We start from the raw sequence: 22877 nt of genomic DNA on the forward strand, positions 1-22877 counted from the left end.
TTAAAGTCGTCATGAAACGGAAGTTGAGATTGTCCTTTTTTCCTTATTGTGACGTATATCCAAGTGAAATGGCTTCTGAAATTAGAAAAAAATGTAGGGCGGGGCTTGATTTTGTCCTTCGGGAATTGATTGGATCGTTGGAGGTTGGGCGTTGCTAAGAAAATGGAGGCAGATTTGAATGCCAGTTTACAGTCAGTTGTGGAGGATTTCTCTCCACTGGACTCATCCACCGTTACCCTCCCATGATGCATTTTTAATTGAGGAACCCGACGATGAGAACGAGGACGAGCAGCCAAATTTTCCGGAAGGAATCACCCCATATTTATAAGAGCCTCCCACGAACCAAGATGAGGCGGCTGATAGTCAAGTTACCACAAAATTGACTATTATTTGTTTTCGATATTGTTGAATGCCAGAGGCAGGCCAGAAAAGAGACAGACCACAATAGCCACGCCCTCAAGTAATAGATTTGGACTGGAAGAGAAGAGAAGTCGTTTCGAGGGGGGAGGGAAGGGTAACGTATTTGATTAAAGATTATAAGGGTACATAAGTTTAAAAAAATAATGAAGTGCACAGATAAATCATTTATAATAAACACTACAATATTACATGTAAAAATACGAATGGTAACATTTTATTTCATGACGACTTTAAATTAATTTCAAAACTTCACATAGTCCTACTACACCTGTTTAACATAAAAAAGTACAAAAACTCAGGAGACATGTATTTCATCTGTTTGTCAGGGTTTATTTTAATATGCAAGATGCAAAACAGAAACGGAAACATGAGTGCCAAATTCCTGAGTTCATTTCATGATTTAGCACTAACTTGGATCCACCAAATTAATTTTGATAGGATAACAAATAAAGGTGTAATATTCCTGCAGACCGGTGCTTCCGTCTGGGATTTCAAGCCCCACCTAAGAAGAGGGACAGCAAAACCATCACAACAGAATGCAAAACATTATTCATCTTTAAATTCCTCATGTTAGCTATGTTTCCATCCAAAGTTTGCAAATGAAACTGCACTAAGACAGCTGCGAAAAAAGCACATGTGTTTCATCCTATGTTCATCCCTGTTTCATCCCATATGTTCCAGAAAACAAAATCTTCACTTCCTGGATAACTGACATGTCATGTTATCTTGCGTTTGGATGCCTGATATTCGGGAATGCAATTATGTGAGAGTTCTAGGAGGTGATTATAGAAAATCATTTTAATGACAAACTTTGGCTCAGGCATTTCAGAATGACTAAAACAACATTTGAGATGGTGTAAAATGAGACTGGTCCACTGACAAGTTCAGTTATTCAAATACATCTGTTGAGTCAAATGCTGCATTCACACCATGTTGTAATTACCGCAATTACGAGATGACAACATGTGACATTCTACAGAGCTGGACCTGGACATCGGATCTGGAATTATGCATTATTATGTCAATACTTCTAACAACACCAAAATGAATCTGAAGTGGTCAGATGGTACAGTGAATACATAGTACAAGTTGGATCACTCAGAAAGAGTTTAAAGAGTTTACAAGTTGTAATTAACGCTAATTCTGACATAGCGTGAACGTGCTGCCACAAATTTTTAGTTGCGCAACCAGTAATTTATTCATTAAATTTTTACATCGTAATTTGTGCACATGATTTCTTACCAAATAAAAAAAAACGATCCACCTTACTTGAGTGCATATGTTTTTCAGGCACAATTTAAGATTGTATTCCTTGCCGCAATATACCAAAAATAGCAAACAAATCCTTGGATGGAAATGTTAGTGGGCAGTTCAAGAAATTGTTCACAACAAAACAACTTAAATTTCAGTCTGTTCTTCATACAAATAAAATGTATGGATTTAGAACACTTGCAATAAAGCCATGTGGACTAAAGTTATATTATTGTGTAAGGTGTTACTGTGTCATTTTTTAAGCTTGAAGATTTTAGTTCCCATTCATGGTAAAAGAGCAAGTAGAAGGCCTATAATTCTTCTGAATTTCTCCTTTAGTGTTCCACAGAAGAAATAAAAAGTCACATGGGTAACTACATCATCTGGCCATAAAGAGCATCTTTTCTCCTTTGTGTAATATGTATGTTCCTCTTTGTGCTGTGCTGGATTGGGTGCTGGTGAATATTGGATCTGCCTTCACCATCGGCCCAGGGCAGGACTTCACCAGCCCCACTCTGGACCCAGAGCCCAGCTAGTCATTCGCTTCACTGCATGGATATGACACCAGAGCCACCACAGACAGTGAGCTCGAGCCTGCCATGATGCACGAGCCAGCGGCAGGTAAAAGAATTCAGCCAACCATTGCCATGGAGCCCAAGCATCCCGAAATGTCTGACCAGGTGTGTGAGCTGGCAACAACGTGTGCTACCGTGGGAATATTAGTGGAGTGCGAGGGAATGGAGAAAGACCCCACCCACACTTGCACTTCTGAGGATGAGCTGCTGCTGACCTCTCGACATTATTTGGATTTAGAAGAGGATATTTATATTAATCTCCTGTGTCTCTGCTGGTTCCACCCATCTCAAAATCTCCCGTGTCTCCAGAATTCCCACCCAGCCTTCCTCTCCCACCTCATCTTCCAAGGTGAGGCAGTTCCTCTGCCAAGCCTCCGCTGGTTCCCTTCAGTCTCTAAGCTCCTCCTCTGACACCACTCTATTGTGTTGATTTGCCTCGGTTCTTCCTGTCTCCACCCCACTCAAGAGGATCCCCTGGCTCTGCCTCTAGCCGTCAATCCCATCACTCCATTTCGGCCCGTCGATCTGTTGGCTCCGTCTTGGCTCCCATAGCCGCGGGAACATATTTTATCAAGGGGGTGCTGGGGGCGGGGCTTAATGGGCAGGGTTTGATATTACGGGGCGGTGCTATGGTAGAGTATTTTAAACAAAATCCTAATATTAAACAGCCCAAACAAAAAGATTAACATACAAATGAATGAGAAAAGAGTTATGTGAGAATGCTCTGAACTCATAATAAATTTTAAAAAGCACCAGCACACAAATCTGTATCTTATGACACTCACTCAGGACAGGATGCGAGAAAGCATAATCTTTCAAAGCGAAAACGCAAGACGCCAAACGTGGGCAGTGGAACGGGGGGGAAATGCAAAGTCTCGAGGTGCTTTTTCGTTGAACTTATTTTAACTTGAGTGCTTCGTTTTGAGAATGCTGTGTCATGCGCGAGACGCAAGCGTAAAAGTTGAACACGCCTATGCGTTCACACTGAAAAACATTGGAAAAGTAGCAGAGGGGAATGGAAAAACACGTTCTGTGTTAACAGCCCCTAATGTCAAAGATTGCTTTAATCAAGACATCTATACTTTGTTTTTTCACGGGCATTAACTGTGTCCAATCAGTTCTGAGATGCTGTGTCACGTCACTCACTCCATGCGAGATCAGCTTTTGCCTTATGATATAGCCTATTAATTTATTTTAAAGTCATAAAACCATATTCGACAACATATAAAAATGATATAATAATAATACTTTAAAAGTATTTTATAAAGGTAGAATGTGTTCTTAAAAAACATGTTGAAAAACAAAAAGTTTTTTAAAGTCGTGTCATCTTTAACTCCAATGTAGTGAAACTGCTGTCGTCAGGGGGTGCTGCAGCACCCTCAGCACCCCTAGTACCCGCGGCCATGTTGGCTCCTCCCTCCCTCAGCTCCACCTGGGACCATCGTCCTCACGGCTTCACCGGGTCCCTCGTTCCTCCGGCTCCACCTTGGTCAGACGTTGCTCTGCCTGCACCATGGACTTACACGCCATCAGCTACGCTTCGTCCCTCCACCACTTCACCATTTCCACCCTCCACTGGGCTCCAGCTCCGTTTTGGTCCTCTGTCGTACCGGCTGCACTTCAGTCCACTCAGTTCCTGCCTTTCGCCTGCTCCGTGCCCCCTTCCCCCCAGAGCCCACCCACCCTCCCTCCTCAATTGGACTTTTATTGCATGAGGATGCACCTTCCCGAAGGGGGGCATACTGTAATGTGTATGTTCTGTTTTATTATCATGGTGTTTTGGTTTCCCTGTTTGCCTGTCTGCCTGTCTGCCTGCCTGTGTTCCCTAATTTGTTCCCTTGGTCACTGATTACATTCACCTGTCAAACATTATGTCTCTCCATGTATTTAAGCCCTTTTTTCCGTAGTTCTGTGTCAGGTATCATCTATGTGTAACATGGTTATGTTTCAATTGTATTCCTGTTATTTTCCTGAATGTTTCTTGGAAGATAAATGGTAACACTTTTTTTATGGTCCCTTTTGAACATTCTGTTGACCACAAGTAACTTTGCAACTACATGTCAACAGTCTACTAATACTTTACTAACACTCTAATGAGAGTTAGGAGACATGTAAGTGTAAAGTTACTTATAGTCAATATAATGAATTAAAGGGACCATGAAAATAAAGTGAAACCAGATTAATAATTAAAGACTTAAATTAAATTGTTTTTGTTATACTCTCCTGCGTCGAGCACTCAATACAGCTGACAGATTGTGACACTTTGATGGTCATTCAAAAATGTCTGTGCATTCTGCCAAAATGTTTTTTTTTTTTTTTCGTCAAGCAACAAACACAATTATGATCGCAATTATAGCCTTATATTCATTTTTGTGTGAAGTAATCTTTTAATTGTGAGTTGGTGTGGAAATGGGAAATCAGGAACAGAATGAGAGAGAGAGAAATCTTACATCTGGTTTACCGGTCACAGCTGCTGGGTCGAGGTGTTTGAATATAGAGTTGAGTTGCTGCCTAAGCTGCTTCATATTCTTCTTACTGGGCTGTAGCAAAACAGCCTGGAAACTGACTGGCAGACCGTACCTAACCAACAGCAGAGAAACTGTAATGTGTGTTGATCTGTTTATATTTTTGATTCATTGCTTGTCCAAGAGGTTCTTTTACCTGAGAACTGACTCAACAAATATCCGAAGGACCTTGACATGAATCCAGGCCACAAAAATCTCACTAAAGTTCACCTTCAGCCAACACAAAAATGTTCTCTGTTGGGACAAATAAGCACCCTATTATTATTGCATTGATTCTTGAGACATGGGATACAACTTTTATCTGCCATTAGTCTTGAAAATAATCAGCATTTCAATTGTTTTCCTTTTCTTTATCAGTATTTTATCAAATTAAATCTCTCACTATCCCAAAATCACTCGAGGTTGCCATAGATATTAGTTACAAGATATTAATCGAGATCACTGATGCAGTGGTCAATTCAGTGGTCTGTTTTGTCTTAATAATCAGTGCTTAAAATTGGTCTCTTCTTTTTTTATGGAATATTGCAGTATGATTTATCCATGCACATATTTTTTAAATTCATGTCATGAATAATCCTGAATCAAAATCCTTCCTCTTGCAGCAACAGCTCTTCTCTTCTTTGATGACCTGGCGCAAGGCTGGGCAACCTGTCACTCTCATGAGATCAACCAATAGTTACTGTATGTTACTTACATACAGTTCCTTCTTATCCACAGTGAGACGGCTTATCTCCTGCTTTTGCTTTTCTGCCTCATCCGAATTGTATCCCCGCACTGTAAACCTGTTGAGCCAGAGGAACAATAACGACCAGATTGACAAAAATGGGCAAATTAGTGTGAGAGCGCAATTCCAAAAAAAGTGACGATGGGAGTGGAAAGTTCTGCTGCTGATCTACTGATGACGTGCAAATTAAAGAACACAGCCAGATAATTTCCACAATGACCAACGCAATCTACCAAGAGCAGCGCAAACTACTGTCTGGTTTAAGACATGCTTTTTTGGTCATTAAATAATGGTGCAAATGCCAGAAAATGTACAAGCGCAACCTCAGTAAATTACTTTGAATGATTTATTTAAATAGTCTCCTTTCACTATTTATAAAACTCTATTTATTAAATTATTTTATTAGGTATGTTATTTCTGTAATAAGCACTCTTTTTTTAAAGTATGCTACATTTTTCACAAGGGAGTGTAGTAACACTTTGACAGTATGCTTACTTGTGAATTTTGGCATGGGCTTTGAATTCACTGATGACACTCTTAAACAGTGTTACTGTGAAAATCCCTGCATCTGCATCCTCAACCAGCTTCCTGTCAAAACAACAGGGATACCAGTTTTGAGCAATGAATTCTCATGACTTTTCAACAACTTTTTCAATCATTCATGTATGCTAAATAACATCTTATAGAGATAACTAGGGCAGACATCAATTTGTAATGTATCAATCATTGTAATTAATATATTTAAACAATTGAAAAATATATTTTCAGGTTTTTCATTAAATATAAATTCTTCACAAACATGCATGGGAACCAACCGGCTGGAACGAGGAACAACAAACTTAGACATCGACTCATATGTCTTCTCCCATAGTGCATATGCCGTCCTATAGAGATGCATATACAAATACATTCAGAAAAACTCTTGATGAGTAATACATGAGCTATGTTCTCTCAGAGTTAACACTGACCTGGGCACCACAACTAGCAGTGTTGTGAGGTACTCCGAATTCAAAACCAAGTCCTCCTTCTTCACAATTTTGGTCAATGCACGGGTCTGCAAGCTTCCCCTGGTTAGGTACAGCAGTAGCAATGGTTATTAAACTTTTCTTTGAATCTCACATAAACATGTCTAGGTCACACTTAAAAATTAAGAACCTTATTTTACTCTTTGACATTAAGATAGGGAATTGTACGGAACCCTGAAAAAGGACATATAAAAATATGAGATGGAAGGAAAAATGATAAGTCAATGGCCTTGCATTTTTTGTTTTGCCACCTCCTGAGAAACTTTACGTTCTGCGATTGAGAGCAGCATCTGTGGCTTAACCTTATGGAAATAAAAGAAAAGACAAGGAATTTGTCCTTGACGCCCTGATCTTGCCCTCTGGCCTGTTCGGCAATGCAGTAAATACCGTACAGTAAATATCTTTGATGACTAGCTGACCTTCAAAGACTACATTGCAAGGACAACATTGTGTGCCAGATTTTCTTCAGATTTTCAGGGTGCGTCTCTACTTTTCCCGGCACCTATGGTGATTCAGGAGGTAGAGGCGTCTGATGGGCCATTTGCCCCATCTTCTCTCATGAGGGAATCCTCCCTTCAGTAGTTCAGACAGTCCCTGCCAGTTCACTGCTTCAGGGCCTCAAACAGACCGATGGTATCGAAAAAAAAAAAATATTCTGTCAGACTTTGCGGCAGGAGTGCAACTTCTGCCCAACATCAGTGGGTCCTGAACACTGTAAAAAAGGTTAAAAGACACAGTTTGCTTCCAATCCACCCCGTTTCCAAGGTGTGGTAGCAATGAAGGTGTGCCAGATGGCAGATGAAAAATATCTCAAAAAAGAGCTGCATTCTCTCCTGGCGAAAGGGGGCATAGAATATGTACCCATCCCAGAGAGAGAGAGGCAGTGCCCATAAAGAATGGGCTGCATCCAAATTTAGATCTGGGGTTCCTGAACAGTGGTGGCTGCTGGTCTTTCAAAGAGGGGAAGCTCATTTTTGGCCTACATCATAAAAATTGTTGTTTTATTTATACTTATATATATATATATATATATTAATTAATAAAACAATCTAAAAAAAGATATTAAACTCGACGGAGGAAATGTGGTAATTAGGTTAAACTGAAACAAGGAATGTGGTGTATAATTGTGTGAAATGTATGATGGAACTTGGCTAGCAATTTCGCCAAGCAAATACCAAGAAATAGGTTGCAGCTGTTTGTGTTTCAACTCCACTTGCAATGAGTTCATGAAGCAATGAGGTTTTCCCCTGACAGTTCCGATATATACACACACAGGTAATACTGGCGTGGGAGTTTTTAGAGCTCCGTCGAATCGATTCATTAATCCTTGATTTTCTTCTTTTCAACTCATTTATAAACATGCACTTTCTATTTTTATATCATGGGAACTTATCCTCGCTACTATTCCTTATAAAAAACAATCGGATTACTTTGATATCGCTACTTAGATCCAACTTTGCGAATCTCGGCTACTAGCCTTTAGTCCGCTAGCATTTCACGCGTGGCCTCGCGCCTACCGACCGTCTTATTTTACACCCGTTTCACTGAAAGGATACAGGTTATATCCAGCATTTCAGTCCTAAATTAGTAGTGATATTGGTAGTATCACTACTAATTTACTGTTCATCTGTTATAATGGCGAACATATTGGATGTGTGTCTAACGTTACCTCTGAGTGCAGGTGAGGACACGGGCTGATTTCGGTACGATTGGAGCTGGAATCGGTGGAGAAACAGATCCGTGGTCTGCTGGAGAAACAAGCCGAGCTGCGGGATCGGCGATCAGCGCTTGAAATGTCACGCGCCGATGCTCATAAGTCAGTGGTTAGTAACTTTTTGACTCCGACTTCGTCTACTCCGTGCGTTTCTCTGCCCAGGAGGACGCGATCATCTCTGGCATCATTCACTCCGGCACCGACACAACACCATGGACCCTGGGTGATCCCACAGCGAAAGACACGAGCCAGGACCAGACCAAGAACCTCACCGCCCCTCCCGGTCTTCGAGATCCCCACCCGGAACCGCTTCTCCCCCCTTCGCGAGTCGGAACGCGACGACGCCGTGATCATCGGCAGTTCCATGGTCCGTCATGTCCGCGCTACCTCAGGTAAGGGTACGGTGCGCACTCACAGCTTTCCTGGTGCTCGTGTTCTTGATGTCGCCGCACAGGTTCCCGAGATCCTGAACGGTGACGAGCGCGTCGGAGCTGTTGTGCTGCATACGGGAGTGAATGACATCGGGCTGCGGCAGACGGAGGTTCTGAAGAAGGACTACAAGAGCCTGATCGAGACGGTACGCAGCACAGCGCCTGAGGCAACGATCATCGTGTCTGGACCGCTTCCCACGTACCGACAAGGACAGGAAAGGTTCAGTAGATTATTTGCACTAAATGAATGGTTAATGTCATGGTGTAATGAACAGAAACTGCTCTTTGTAAATAATTGGAATCTGTTCTGGGAGCGACCTAGGCTCTACCGTGCTGATGGCCTGCACCCCAGCAGAATCGGAGCGGCTGTTCTCTCGGACAACATCTCCAAGACGTTACACACCATATGACTAGAAAATCAAAGTCCAAATCACAGTCTTTGCTGTGGCAAATTAATTGAAATAAGTAGTGTAGAACATTATATAGAAACTGTGTATATTCCTCGTTTAGTGAGGCCATATAATAAATCTACTGTAGGATCTAGGAAAAATCTTATTGTAATTAAACCTGAAATTCTAAATATCAGTGAACAAAAACAATTTCTAAAACTAGGTCTTCTAAACATTAGATCGCTCACACCTAAGGCGGTTATTGTAAATGAAATGGTCACAGATAATAGCTTCGATGTACTTTGCCTTACTGAAACCTGGCTTAAACCAAATCAGTATTTCGGTCTAAATGAGTCTAGTCCACCAGGATACTATTATAAGCATGAGCCACGTCTGATCGGTCGTGGCGGTGGTGTTGCAACAATCTATAGAGATATTCTTAATGTTACTCAGGAAACAGGTCACAGGTTTAATTCGTTTGAAGTACTTGTACTAAATATTACGCTCTTAGATGTAAGAAAGAAATCCCTATTATCTCTAGCCTTGGTTACTGTATATAGACCTCCAGGGCCCTATGCTGATTTCCTAAAAGAGTTTGCAGAGTTTCTCTCAGATCTATTGGTCAATACCGATAAAGCAATAATTGTTGGAGATTTTAACATACACGTAGATAACACAAATGATGCGTTAGGGACTGCGTTTACAGATTTATTAAACTCTTTTGGGGTCAAGCAAAACGTCAGTGGTCCCACTCATCGTCTAAATCATACACTAGACTTAATTATATCATATGGAACCAATCCAACTGATATAGATATTATACCGCAAAGTGACGATCTCACTGATCATCACATGGTAACTTGTATAATACGTACTGCTGAAATTTGTCATGTTGCGCCACGTTATAGACCAGGCAGAACAATCGTTCCAACCACTATAGATAGATTCTCAAATAGCTTACCTGATCTATCTCAGCTGCTCAGTGAACCCAAACAAACAGATGAACTAGAGGAAATGACTAGCAGTTTGAGCACCATTTTCTCTAGTACATTAGATATTGTTGCACCAATTAGATCAAAAAAGGTTAGAGAGAAAACTAAAGCACCTTGGTACAACAGTGCTACGCATGTTATCAAGAGAGAAACTCGTAACTTAGAGCGTAAATGGAAACAAACTATTTTAGAGGTCTTTAGAATCGCGTGGAAAGACAGTATGTCACGTTATAAAAAGGCTCTAAAAGCAGCCAGGGCTGAGCATCTCCACAAACTAATAGAAAATAACCAAAATAATCCAAGGTTTTTATTTAACAGACTAACAAATATACAGACATCACCAGAGCAAAATATTCCGTTACAGTATAGTAGTAATGATTTTATGAACTACTTTAATGAGAAAATAGAAAGCATCCGTAACACAATTGTAAATGTACACTCTTTTATGGTGTCTTATGATTCAGCCTCAATTATCGCCCCTCTGGAACAACTACACCGCTTTACAACTTTAGGACAGGAAGAGCTAAATAAACTTATCATTGCATCGAAACCAACAACATGTTTATTAGATCCAATACCCACTAAACTACTGAAAGAAGTGTTACCTGTAGTGGAAGAGCCTCTTCTCAATATTACTAACTCGTCTTTATTTTTAGGTCATGTTCCAAGAATATTCAAGCAGTAATACAACCTCTCATTAAGAAACCGCAATTAGACCCAAATAACTTAGCAAATTACAGACCCATTTCAAATCTTCCATTTATGTCTAAAATACTAGAAAAAATTGAGTTCGCTCAATTGTGCTCTTTCTTGCAAGAAAATGAGATATATGAAAAATTCCAGTCAGGATTCAGACCGCATCATAGCACAGAAACTGCACTAGTTAAAATTACAAATGATTTACTTTTAGCTTCTGACCAAGGCTGTATCTCAATACTAGTTCTACTCGATCTAAGCGCTGCGTTCGACACTATCGATCATAAAATACTCCTGGATCGACTACAAAACTACACTGGTGTTCAGGGACAGGCATTAAGCTGGTTTAGATCGTACATATCAGACCGTTATCATTTTGTCTGTTTAAATGGGGAAAAATCAAAGATAACGTCAGTAGACTATGGAGTGCCGCAAGGATCGGTGTTAGGCCCTCTGCTATTCTCAATATATATGCTCCCACTTGGTAATATTATAAGAAAACATGGAATTAATTTCCACTGTTATGCTGATGACACTCAATTATATATTTCATCACGGCCAGATGAAAACACTAACTTATCAAATTTGACAGAGTGTCTCAAAGATATAAAATGCTGGATGACGCGTAATTTCCTGCTACTAAATTCAGATAAAACGGAGGTATTACTTATTGGTCCAAAAAACTACCCACAAACTCACTTACAATACAACTTTAATATAGAAGGATGTCCTGTTACTTTATCCACTACAGTAAAAGACCTGGGTGTTATACTAGACCGCAACTTGTCTTTCGAAAATCATATTTCATATGTTACAAGAACAGCCTTTTTCCACCTTAGAAACATTACAAAGCTACGTAACATGCTATCTGTTTCTGATGCAGAAAAGTTAGTTCATGCATTCATGACCTCGAGACTAGATTATTGTAATGCTATATTAGCTGGCTGTCCTGCATCCTCAATAAACAAGCTACAGTTAGTGCAAAATGCAGCTGCTAGAGTTCTTACTAGGTCAAGAAAATATGATCATATAACACCAATTTTATCATCTCTACACTGGTTACCTATCAAGTTCCGTATTAATTACAAAGTACTATTACTGACCTATAAAGCCCTAAATGGTTTAGCTCCTGTGTATTTAATGGACCTTCTATCGCCCTACAATCCATTGCGTTCTTTAAGATCACTAAATTCGAGGCTTCTGGTCATTCCTAGGATATCTAAGTCCACTAAAGGAGGAAGGGCGTTCTCACATTTAGCTCCAAAACTCTGGAATAGCCTTCCTGATATTGTTCGAGGCTCTGACTCGCTGTCCCAGTTTAAAACTAGATTAAAGACGCATCTCTTTAGCCAAGCATTTACATAATGCTTACCTTTTATACGACTGCTGAATCAGATCAAATGCATTTAATATTATAAAACTTGAAGAGTCTGTAGGTTATTTGTATAGGTTGCATAGTATTTACAGTCATTACGTTCCTGTGTATATTGCGTGAATGACGGGTGGTTGGGTAGATATTGTGTTTTGCGGTAGGTGGTATGCCATACGGAACCGTTGCCACTGAACCTGCTTTAACGACGACAGTGGGGTTCGACAGCCTTAGTCAAACGGGTCGGCGCGTATGGTTGGGTTGCGGAGAGATTGTGAGATTTTGGTTGGGTCTCAGCAGCAGGAGGGATGTAGAGGTCAGTAAGCAGGGCTGAGTTGAGTGGGGGACGGAGGGGGGTGACTCTGGGATGCAAGAATCACTGTCTTCATGTTTTTTATCATTTACGCCCGTGTTATGGAAATCATTATGAACAGCAGCTACGCTAATTATTTTCCCTTTTTGCTTTTCTGCTGTTATCTCGGGACGCGAGTCCCGAGAAAAACGGCGTTCGTCAGCTCCAGTTTGTATCCAGCCTTTCACGGAGACTTCAGATACCCCAATCACAAAGCCTGTGAAGAGACGACTCAACACCGGCGATATGGACCCTCTATGGTGGACGGCACTGATCCTCAACAACTCGTCTCAACACCGGCGTGATTACTTGGACCTCCAAAAGATGGAAATGGATAAATATTCTAAATGTTCCGATCCAATCTGACTTGTAATGCTGCCCGAATCATAAATCATGCACTGTTCCTTCGTTGGCCAGAGGACAACTGGCCCTCCGACTGAGTCTTGTTTCTCCCAAGGTTTTTTTCTCCATTCTGTCACCTGATGGAGTTTTGGTTCCTTTCCACTGTTGCATTGTCTTTTGGCTTGCTTAGTTGGGGACATTTAATATTCAATAATATTATTGATCTGCCTTGCTTAAGGTGGACGTTGACGCAATATTCTTTTAGAAACAAACTCTGTTATATTATTTTCATGTTATCACTGTGAAGCTGCTTTGATACAATCTGTATTGTAAAAAGCGCTATATAAATAAAGGTGACTTGACTTGACTTGCAAAATCCGCGATGGGACAGAGCTCGAATAGCTTCAGCGTCAACGACTTTTTATAGTACAAAATCGCTGTCAATCAAAAGGAGATGCAGTCTTTGGACCGACCCTCCAATCATCACACAGAAGCCCGGCGTCCAGCTCCGCCCACTCCTCCATTCACCCCAGAGCAGCTGACATTTTCACAGCATTTATCCAATGACCGTCTAGTTTCGGAGCACTGAAAAAAAATGTTTGAAGCAGCCCCATTGAAGTCAATGGACGCTGGGTTTCAACAGGGAAATGCACTGTGTGACGCTCCGGGAATGAATGAGAAGGAAATCGAGTCAGCCGACCTGCTATATGTAGCTGATTCTAAATGAACTCGTCTTCGAGATGAACGTGTTCTAACGCATTTTTAGTCAATAAAATGTTAACACAAAAGTACATATTTGACCATACATTTTTTTTTACATTATAGGGGAAGCCGAGCTTCCCTTGCAGTCTTAAAGAAACCCCCACTGTTCCTGAACCAAACTCTTCTGACATACAGGTTCGAGATGCTTACCCTCAAATTCATAATGTCAGAAATCCAACTCGTGGATTAGTTTGTGACGACAGATCTAAAGGGATGCTTACTTTCACATTGAGATTCGGACAGAATACAGGACGTTTCTCTGGTTTGCTTTCAGGGGTGAAGCATACCAATAGAGTTCTTCTTTTAGGCCTACCCTTGTCCCCATGGATATTCATTCATTCAAGTGCATGGATGCTGCTCTGGCTCCTCTGTGAATCATATATAATGATGTTTAGCTGATACTAGCTCAATCAGAGGAGTCTGCAACACTCAGAATAAAGAGTGTACTTTCTCCCAAACAGAGAACTAACTTTCTGGGGGTAGTGTGGGACTCGACCCCAATCCAGCCACATCTGTCTCCTGCACGTGTGGTTTCGATTCTAAACACTATAAGTGACATCAAGCTAGGTCAGGAGCTTTCTGTTATTGAAATTCAGAGGCTGTTAGGTCTCATGGCAGCAGCAGCCAACATTATTCCTTTGGGTCTGCTGCACATGAGACATTTTCAGTTCTGGCTCAAGAGCATAGGTTTTCATCCTCTGAATCATCCTTGCAAATTCTTAAGAGTCATGTGTCGCGGGCTATGTGCTCTTCAAATTTGGAAGAAGCCAGAGTACCTCAACAGGGGCCTGACACTAGGAGCATGTTGCTGTTGCGGGCTGGGGTGTGGTTCTCGATGGCCGACCAGCCCCTGGTCTATGGGGGGACCCTCATCTCTCCTAGCACATAAACTGCCTTGAGATGAGGACAGTGTTCTTAGCTCTGAAACACTTCCAAAGCTGAGGGACTACCATGTTTTGGTTCATACAGACAACACTTTGGCAGTCTACTACATCAATCACCAGGGCGGGCTTCGTTCACTTCACCTTGTCAGGTAGGAGCAGCAGATCTTGCTCTGGCCAGAGGAAAAGTTCCTTTCTCTGAGAGTAGTTTATATTCTGAGGCATATAAACATGGGGGCAGACATCCTGTCTACCAGGACCGCCAGGACTGAGTTCACCTACTTCTAGTTGCTCTGTTCTGGCCGATTTGCAGACCTAGTGTCTCTCCTGGATGGCATCCTCTTGGAGATCCTGATCCCAAGAGATCTTCTCTTTCAAGTGCAGGGGACAATATTTCCAATCCCCAGCCGGAGATCTGGAAGCTTTAGGTCTGGCCCCTGAGGAGTACCAACTCATAGATTATGGTCTTTTGGCTGAGGTCACTGAGACAATCCTCAATTCTAGAGCTCTCTTCTACTAGGAAGTTGGCCTTAAATGACAACTTTTTGTACATTGTGTGAACAACATGAGGTTAATCCAGTTAACTGCCCGATTGGTCCAGTGCTGGAGTTTCATGAACGTCTCTCAGCAGGGTTGGCTCCGGCTACCTTAAATTTATATGTGGCCACTATTCCCGCTAGTCACATGCCTTTGGTTGGGAGGGACACCATGGTGTCTCTGTTCTTGTGCGTTGCCAGGCAGCTGAGGCATATCTGCCGGTAACAAATTCCCTCCCGGACTGGATTACAGAAGCCATCACCCTCTCCTATGAGGCATGCATAATGGCTTTGCCTCTAGGGGATAGGGCCCACTCCACTAGGAGTATAGCGTCCTTGAAAGCACTTGCTGGGGTGCACCTTTACAGGATGTTTGTGCTAGGGCAGGCTGGTCCTCTCTGTACAAATTCATCAGGTTCTACAGTTTGGATGCAGATTTAACCACAGGATCTTTAGTCATTCAGGGTTGACCCAAGTCCAGTTTCATTATTTAGTTACTTTTTATGGAAATGTTTTAATTTATTATGTTACTTTTGAGTTACTTTTCCTCATCTGGACTGGCCTTTTTTTTTTGGCAAATGCAAAGGCCCTTTCAACACAAATGTGAAATTAATAAGCCTCTGCGGCTCACACGGAAGCGTTTCCACAGCTTCAACCCAAAATACGTAACCCGAGACATATTCCTCCAATCTCATTTTTCCTATCACTATGTCCTTTTAGTTCAAATAAACATAATGAATCATGAAAAAATTCAAAAAAGGTCATAAAAATAGACATAATTAAAGGTGCTCTAAACGATGTCACACGTTTTTAGGCCAAAACATTTTTTGTAACATACAGCAAACATCTCCTTACTATCCGCTAGCTGCCTGTCTCCTGAACACACTGTAAAAAACCAGTCTCTGCAGACACCCCAGGCTCCACAAACAGCAACAAAAACAAACTGTGCAAACCCGCACCAAGAAACATAACAAACTGTTCCAGCCAATAACTAACAAGAAGGATTTGGGGGGTTAGCGCGTGGATGAGGAGGAGGGAGGGTCTAGCTAGCCTCCGTTTTGTTTGACAATACTTTGAACGTCAACAAGAAGTGATATCACCCAACATCGCTTAGAACACCTTTAAACAATATAATGTATGTCCCCATATAAAATGCCCTATTTCTAGATATGAAAACTCACTCATTTTTCCGCTCAATGCTTTGAATGCTGGCCTTAAGGTGACTGTAAGCAGCCCTGCGTGATTTCAATTCAGTGTCCACCTGCGAAACTTGCTAACACACACACAACCACCCACACAGACAACATTTATCCGAAAGGACATAAATATAGAAACCAATTGTTGTTATTGTTTAAAAAATGCTTTATATAAGGTGTATACTTTGGAGATGATCTCAGTTAGGGTATTTAGAGGCTGTGCAGTGGGGTATTTGGCTCTGTCCCACTGAAATCTGGTCACATATGTTGCCAAGTCCATTGAAACATCAGGAAAAACTGAATCAGAAAGCAGTAAACCACAAAATATATTAAAGGAATATTCTTGGATAAATGCATCTGAAACGAATGCTTGTTTCACACTACACACTCAAGGTGTGTAGTGTTTCACAATGTTTCACATTACACTCAGCAATGTGTAAGCAAATCAGCAGCATAATTACAACAAGCACGCAGAAAAATCCTATTTTTTACTTACTATACCGAATATGTCCCTTTAATAATTTTTGTTGAATAACATTTAAACACAACTGATCATTACAGTGCAGCTATAATCCTCTAAGTGTAGCTATGAACTGGTTAAATCTTCATGCACATCTTCAGTACACATAAGTTGCCTTTTATTTCATTAGTATTATATTATCTGCAAGGACAAACTTTAAATAAACTACACTTTTATGACTATACATATATAGTTCATATTCAATATAATTAAGCAAACTTCATTCACAAGAGCTGAAAGGTATGCTTATAACTTTGCACAGACAAAGTTAGTATACTGATATTAAGTTTATAATATTAGCACAGTACGCCAACTCACAAATGTTAGTGTACCTTGTACGGTCTGGCAGTACGATTTCAATGGTGACCGTCGACCTTTCTGGTTAGTCTTGTGCTCTGTTGAGAATATAGAAAAAACACTGTAAAATATTTTTTTTATTTTAGTAAAATCAACTTTAAAATTTGTTTACCTAATAGATTTGTTCAATGTTTTTGAATTCACAAATTAAAAAAAGGTTATCTCAACTTTTGAAAGCTCAAAAAAGCCCATGCAAAAAATAAACAAAATATAATTAATTTCAATCTTTTTTTTTTACACTGAAGTACTACAGAGAATTTTGATTAACTGTCCAAAAAAAGTAATAATATTGCAAGGCAGATAGAAGCCCTTCCATAAGGCAATGTTTATGTAATATGTAACTTGATCTACTGGTGAACATGGCCTGCCTCAGAGGGGGTGGCCTTGTCCTAATGAGCTCTTCTCTGCTTTCTTATAGAACAGGTTTCGCCGTTACAGAGCCTGTGTTCTCTGCATTCACTCACCTCCATAGGCCAGCATGCTCCCCAGGAGTTTTCCACTGAACTCTTCCATCACCTCACTTAAACACTGAGACGTCTGACGCATCACACTGTAATGGTGCAAGAAAAATTAAGAGTGAATTGTTGGTTACACTTTGTAATAAGGATCGATATTTTAACATTAATTAAAGGGATAGTTCACCCAAAAATGAAAATTCTGTCTGTATTTACTCACCCTCATGTTGTTCCAACACCATAAGACCTTTGTTCATCTTCGGAACACGAATTGAGATATTTTTGATTAAATCTGAGATCTGGATCACTCCTCCATAGGCTTCTAAGGGATTGAAACTTGCCAACCCCGAAAAGTTATTAAAGACATCGTTAAAATAGTCCAAGTGACTACAGTGGCTCAAACTCAATCTTTTTTGCGCACAAAAAGTATTCTCGTCGTTTGATAAACTTACGATTGAGCCACTGTAGTCACTTGGACTATTTTAACGATTAGGGCTGGGTATTGTTAGGAATTTCACAATTCGATTCGATTTCGATTCTTGAGGCTTCGATTAGATTAGATTTCAATTCGATTCGATTCGACATGGATTTATTAGCTTCGATATCGATTCAATAATTAGTAAATACACAAGTAATTAAGTACCTGAGTATATTTTTGAATAATGTGTGCAGTATTACCAATGTTTAAGGACAAATTGACCCCAGCATGTTTCCTGTCATGGTTTATTTAGCAGAACAAACTGTACAATATTGTACATGTGTTGAGTACAAACCATAACTGTAACAAACAGGTGCTTTATTCTAAAGTGCAAGTAACTGTAATAGAAAGTATATTTCTTTCTTCCTATACATTCAGGTTATAAAAGAAATGTAAACAGAAACACAAAATGTGAATACTCATTAAAAAAAATGCTTTTCGTGAGGCACACGAGCGCACATTTGCACACACGCAAGGACTCTTCCTCTCTGTGCGCGCGCTACGCGGTTTGGAGCTCGCGAGCTCTAGATTTCGGGAGATTTGAACTAATTTGCGTACATCAGGGAGCCGCTATCAATATGCGGGAGACTCCCGGAGACTTATTGTTGTTCTTATTATCATTTAGGGAGACTTAGGAACATTTTGGGTTAGCTTCAGCCCCCCTAAAATAGGCCTAACGACGTCCCTGGTTGGTGGTGCAGGCTTGAACGGAGTGCAGCTACTGTCCGTCATCTTGCTGTTTTGGTAAAGCGCGTCTTGTTACCCACAGCGCTGCCACTGGCCGGTGGGCTAAATCGATTCATAGTATTTGATGAATCGATATTGAATTGAGAAACAAATAATAGCAATGCATTGATGAATCGATATTTTAACCCAGCCCTATTAACGATGTCTTTAATAACTTTTCGGGGCTGGCAAGTTTCAATCCCTTAAAAGCCTATGGAGGAGTGATCCAGCTCTCAGATTTAATAAAAAATAACTTAATTTGTGTTCCGAAGATGAACGAAGGTCTTACGAGGTTGGAACAACATGAGGGTGAGTAAATACTGACAGAATTTTAATTTTTGGGTGAACTATCCCTTTAAGGCACAAGGTTTTGTGAATTAGCATGTTTTACAGCATTTATCAATATTGTTAATTTGTAAACCATTGTGATGTGTAAAGTGTGCTTAATTGAATTGAAAATGCACGTGTAGTGTACTTCAGTTCTTAAAAGTATATGTTGTAACAAAACTTTCTAATAATATAATTTTAACAAAATAAAAGCCCACTTAAATGAATGTTCTTAACACACTTTTTTTTTTATTCACAAATTAAAATGACAAAAAGGTTCTACTAAAAGTACATTTTAAATAACTATGTTTTAGTAATCCTCTCTCATGGTTTAATCTTTTTGCTATTCAATATTACATTTAAAGTGATTAACAGGTAAACGATTTTTAATGTACTAAGTTGCAACTTCATCATTACAAATGTGTAATTACAAATAAATTTCAACATAGAAATGTCAATAGAAATTACATTAAAGTAAATTTTAGCTTATTAATTTAAACTATATTTTTATAAATCAAATGTTTGTCTGTACATTCAGCAGTACGCTTTAACCATTTTTCACAGACAATTATGAAATTATATATAAATATGTACTTAAGTCCTTCTTAAAACTATCTAAAGTTCAACTTATTGTATTTAATTAAATAAAATGTATTAAAATTAAACTAATATTTTCATTTAAATAAAATTAACATAACAATTTACTGAATGCAAACATTACATTCAGTTTGCACTTAAGTATATTCTTTTTAAAGAATATGAAATAAGTACTATGTTTTAAAAATATTATAAAGTGTACTTTAAAAATAAATCAGGTTAAAAATATAGCATAAATGATGAGGACATGTAGCAATACGATAGGCGGCCTTACCTATGTTTCACCCGTTTCAATTGAAACGGGCCCCGCCCTCCAAGGGGGCCCCCAAAACACCAGCAAAAATCCCATTCATTTTCTCCATAGGATATTGATTTTCAGCCATAAAGTCTAAACCATCCAAGGTAGACTAACCACAAGCTACGAGATTGTGAAACGAAAGTTTCTGCTCCAATAAAAATCACAAGTCAGTATGAAATCAACATTGTTTTAAGAAAAACGTGTTTTATTTGCGATCTTCTGGAGAAATAGTCTTTTACTGTCTATGGAAATACTACACAATCCTAAGCATAACATTGAGGTCTCTGATTGGTCGAATGCGCGGTTACCATTTACCTCCCCGAGAACGGCTTAAGTGATCTGAAGCATAATACCGGTAGTTTATTTGTTTATAAATTTGCCTTTTTTGCCGTTAAGTTAAAATTTTATTTTGAGCAGGAAAAGAATTTTAAGAGGAAAACAAAGCGTAGCCCACATATGCCAGTGGTGCTGAAAAACGAAAAAGATATTGGACGATAAAAGAAACGCTTTATTCAGTCTACCAAAAGTGACCTCTCTCTTTGGTCCAGGAGAGATTACAAAATAGCTGGACAAAGATGAACTTATCAGGCTATTCTCAGCACTCAAACACAGAAGGGTGGATTTCTAAAAAGGGCTCAGGTGAAATATACGCCCGCCGCCCGGTGAGCTCAGCTGTCCACGTACGCGGGCCCATCATTGTATTTATGTTCGGTTCAGTGTCAGTCAGACACGTTTTCTCCTTTGCTTTTGTTAATAATTTAAGCTGAGGGGATGTTTGAGCTGTTAATTTTTATGTCAGCCCAGACAGCTGAAAATATACTGCGCTAATCAAATTAGTTGCCCGTGAAAGGGCAAGGCTTATTCCAACGTAAAACGCTGTATAATTTTATATAATTTTAATCAAATAAGATTGGATAACTTCTATGTTGAGCTGCCTGTTCTTGAAGCTGAAAGTGCACGTAATAAAATAATATACCATTGATGCAAACCAACAGGAATCCTTGCTTTTTCTGCTCTATTATGTTTATGTTTTATATGAGTAGGGCCCCATATTAGTTATTGAAACGGCCCCCGAATGCATAAGGCCGCCACTGAGCAATACTGTTTGTAACCTTTAGCATTGAAAATCCATTCATCTTGCAGTGGCAAAAATATCTCTCAGTCAGGATAATGATAATGAAGCATTAAAATCATGCCACTATTCACACTTAGAACTATGACTAAAAAATTCAACCCAGCACCTGAACCCAGTGTAACCTTGTCTGGAAGTCATTTGAATGAATACCGTAGACTGTAAGAGAGAAAGGAGAAAAAGAGATGGCAGTTTCCACAACACATAAACATTCCAGCTGAGACAGGAAGATTCATGCCAGCTAGCACCTGAAACTGGAATCGACTGGATTGGGTGACTCAGTGATAATTGTATTACAGCAGCTTGAGTATTACCCCACAAACACTCAGAGGTACACGAGCTACAGAACACAACTGTCTGGTCTAGTAAGACCTATAGCATAAAGACCTAGTAAGTCTTTATTCATGATGTAGGAACAAGATATGATAATGTGAGGAAGGGGGGCCCACAAAACCCACAAACTAACAGTTGTGTATTATCACTTTTGTGTAAGCTTCTTTAAGAAAATGATTTGAATAGTGTTAACTTTGTTAGAGTAGACTTCAGACCTTGCTTGTGTTGATGATGATAGCATGAGCATGATATAAAAAAAAAAAAAACAACGGTGTGCCATTAGGTGAGCACACAGAATGAGAGTTTCCATGTTGACTAGCTGATTTGTACAAGAGTTCTTTATTGACAATTATTTAGTTAATCAGCAAATAAAAACCATTAATTAAATTGAAATTGTTTTTGCATTAAATACATGGCGCTAACAAAACATGTAGGCCTCTATTCTTCAAAAAAGGTTATTAACCCTTTATAGGCATCCTCCAGTCTCAGGAGACCTTGGATCAGGCTAGATGAGGATCACCAGTGCAGCGTCAGTTGTGACTCAACAGTCCAATTCGGGAGTGGCAGTCTCTGCTGCAAAACATGCAGATGAAATCTGAGGCGGGTTGGATAGCTTGGCTCCTGGCCTTCTTCTGTAGCCACTTTTCCTCAGACCTCTGATTGAATGTCTCCTCAAAGTTGGAGAGGCCTTTCAACGCAGCCTGTCTCCACCTAGGTCTATCTTAGGCAGTACACAGTTAAATTAACTCTGCTTAGAGTAGGGGAGAGTGGGGCACAACCTAACGCGGGGCTAGTTGTAACCCCCTTGTTTTAAATACTTCCACATATGCTAGCATGTGACGAAACTAAGTGTATTTACTAGATGCCATATCAACACTATATAGAACATTATTGCGCCAAAATTCTGAAATCTTTGGAAGATATCACTGAACATTTATTTAACCATAGAAAAAGTACATTTCTTACTTATGTTAATTTTTCATCTCTATTTTTGGTTTTATTTTAAAACTGATATTATTGTAGGGTATGGACCAATCAGACACATACTAATTATTCATTATATACAAAGGTTTATGAAACCCCAAAACGAACAGCCCAAATGAACGAACACAAGGGCAGAAACAGTGTCATGTTACAGGGCATGATAAGGAGATTTTACGACCTCCGAGGAATGTGGCCACATGCACAATAGAGAGATACAATGGGAACACAGAAACCCTCTTTAAAACAGACTTTGCTGCATTAATCATAGACTAACTGATCTATAAATGAACATGAATAAAACTGTGATGACTATTGTGACTATTATGTGACTGTGTGACTATTATGTATGGTAAGTACCCTGGTATACCACCAACTAACGATCAATGTAACCTCACGTGTATCATGCCTCCTACCTAATTAATCCTCATTTAATGACTCACAATTTGATCTACATCACCTTCTTCTAGAATGCAGTGTGGATGTGTTATAA

General features: G+C 39.8%; 1 protein-coding gene across 1 annotated transcript in view; it reads right to left on the reverse strand.

Annotated features, from left to right (window-relative positions):
• Positions 1-754: 754 nt before the first annotated feature.
• atp6v1c2 (ATPase H+ transporting V1 subunit C2) overlaps positions 755-22877 on the reverse strand; it is a 48701-nt gene continuing 26578 nt past the window's right edge. Inside the window, exons 2-12 of the mRNA XM_077238236.1 lie at positions 17522-17607; positions 17033-17095; positions 16365-16477; positions 16166-16257; positions 6464-6562; positions 6311-6379; positions 5991-6083; positions 5466-5553; positions 4908-5005; positions 4697-4826; positions 755-922 (exon numbers count right to left, since the gene is read on the reverse strand). Coding sequence (XP_077094351.1) covers positions 827-922; positions 4697-4826; positions 4908-5005; positions 5466-5553; positions 5991-6083; positions 6311-6379; positions 6464-6562; positions 16166-16257; positions 16365-16477; positions 17033-17095; positions 17522-17607 — 1027 coding nt within the window. The 3' untranslated portion in view covers positions 755-826. The remainder of the gene's footprint in view (positions 923-4696; positions 4827-4907; positions 5006-5465; positions 5554-5990; positions 6084-6310; positions 6380-6463; positions 6563-16165; positions 16258-16364; positions 16478-17032; positions 17096-17521; positions 17608-22877) is intronic.

Source organism: Siphateles boraxobius, unplaced genomic scaffold (genome assembly GCF_051911475.1).
Source record: "Siphateles boraxobius isolate OS27281-9 unplaced genomic scaffold, OSU_SipBor_1 22, whole genome shotgun sequence".
NCBI lineage: Eukaryota > Metazoa > Chordata > Actinopteri > Cypriniformes > Leuciscidae > Siphateles > Siphateles boraxobius.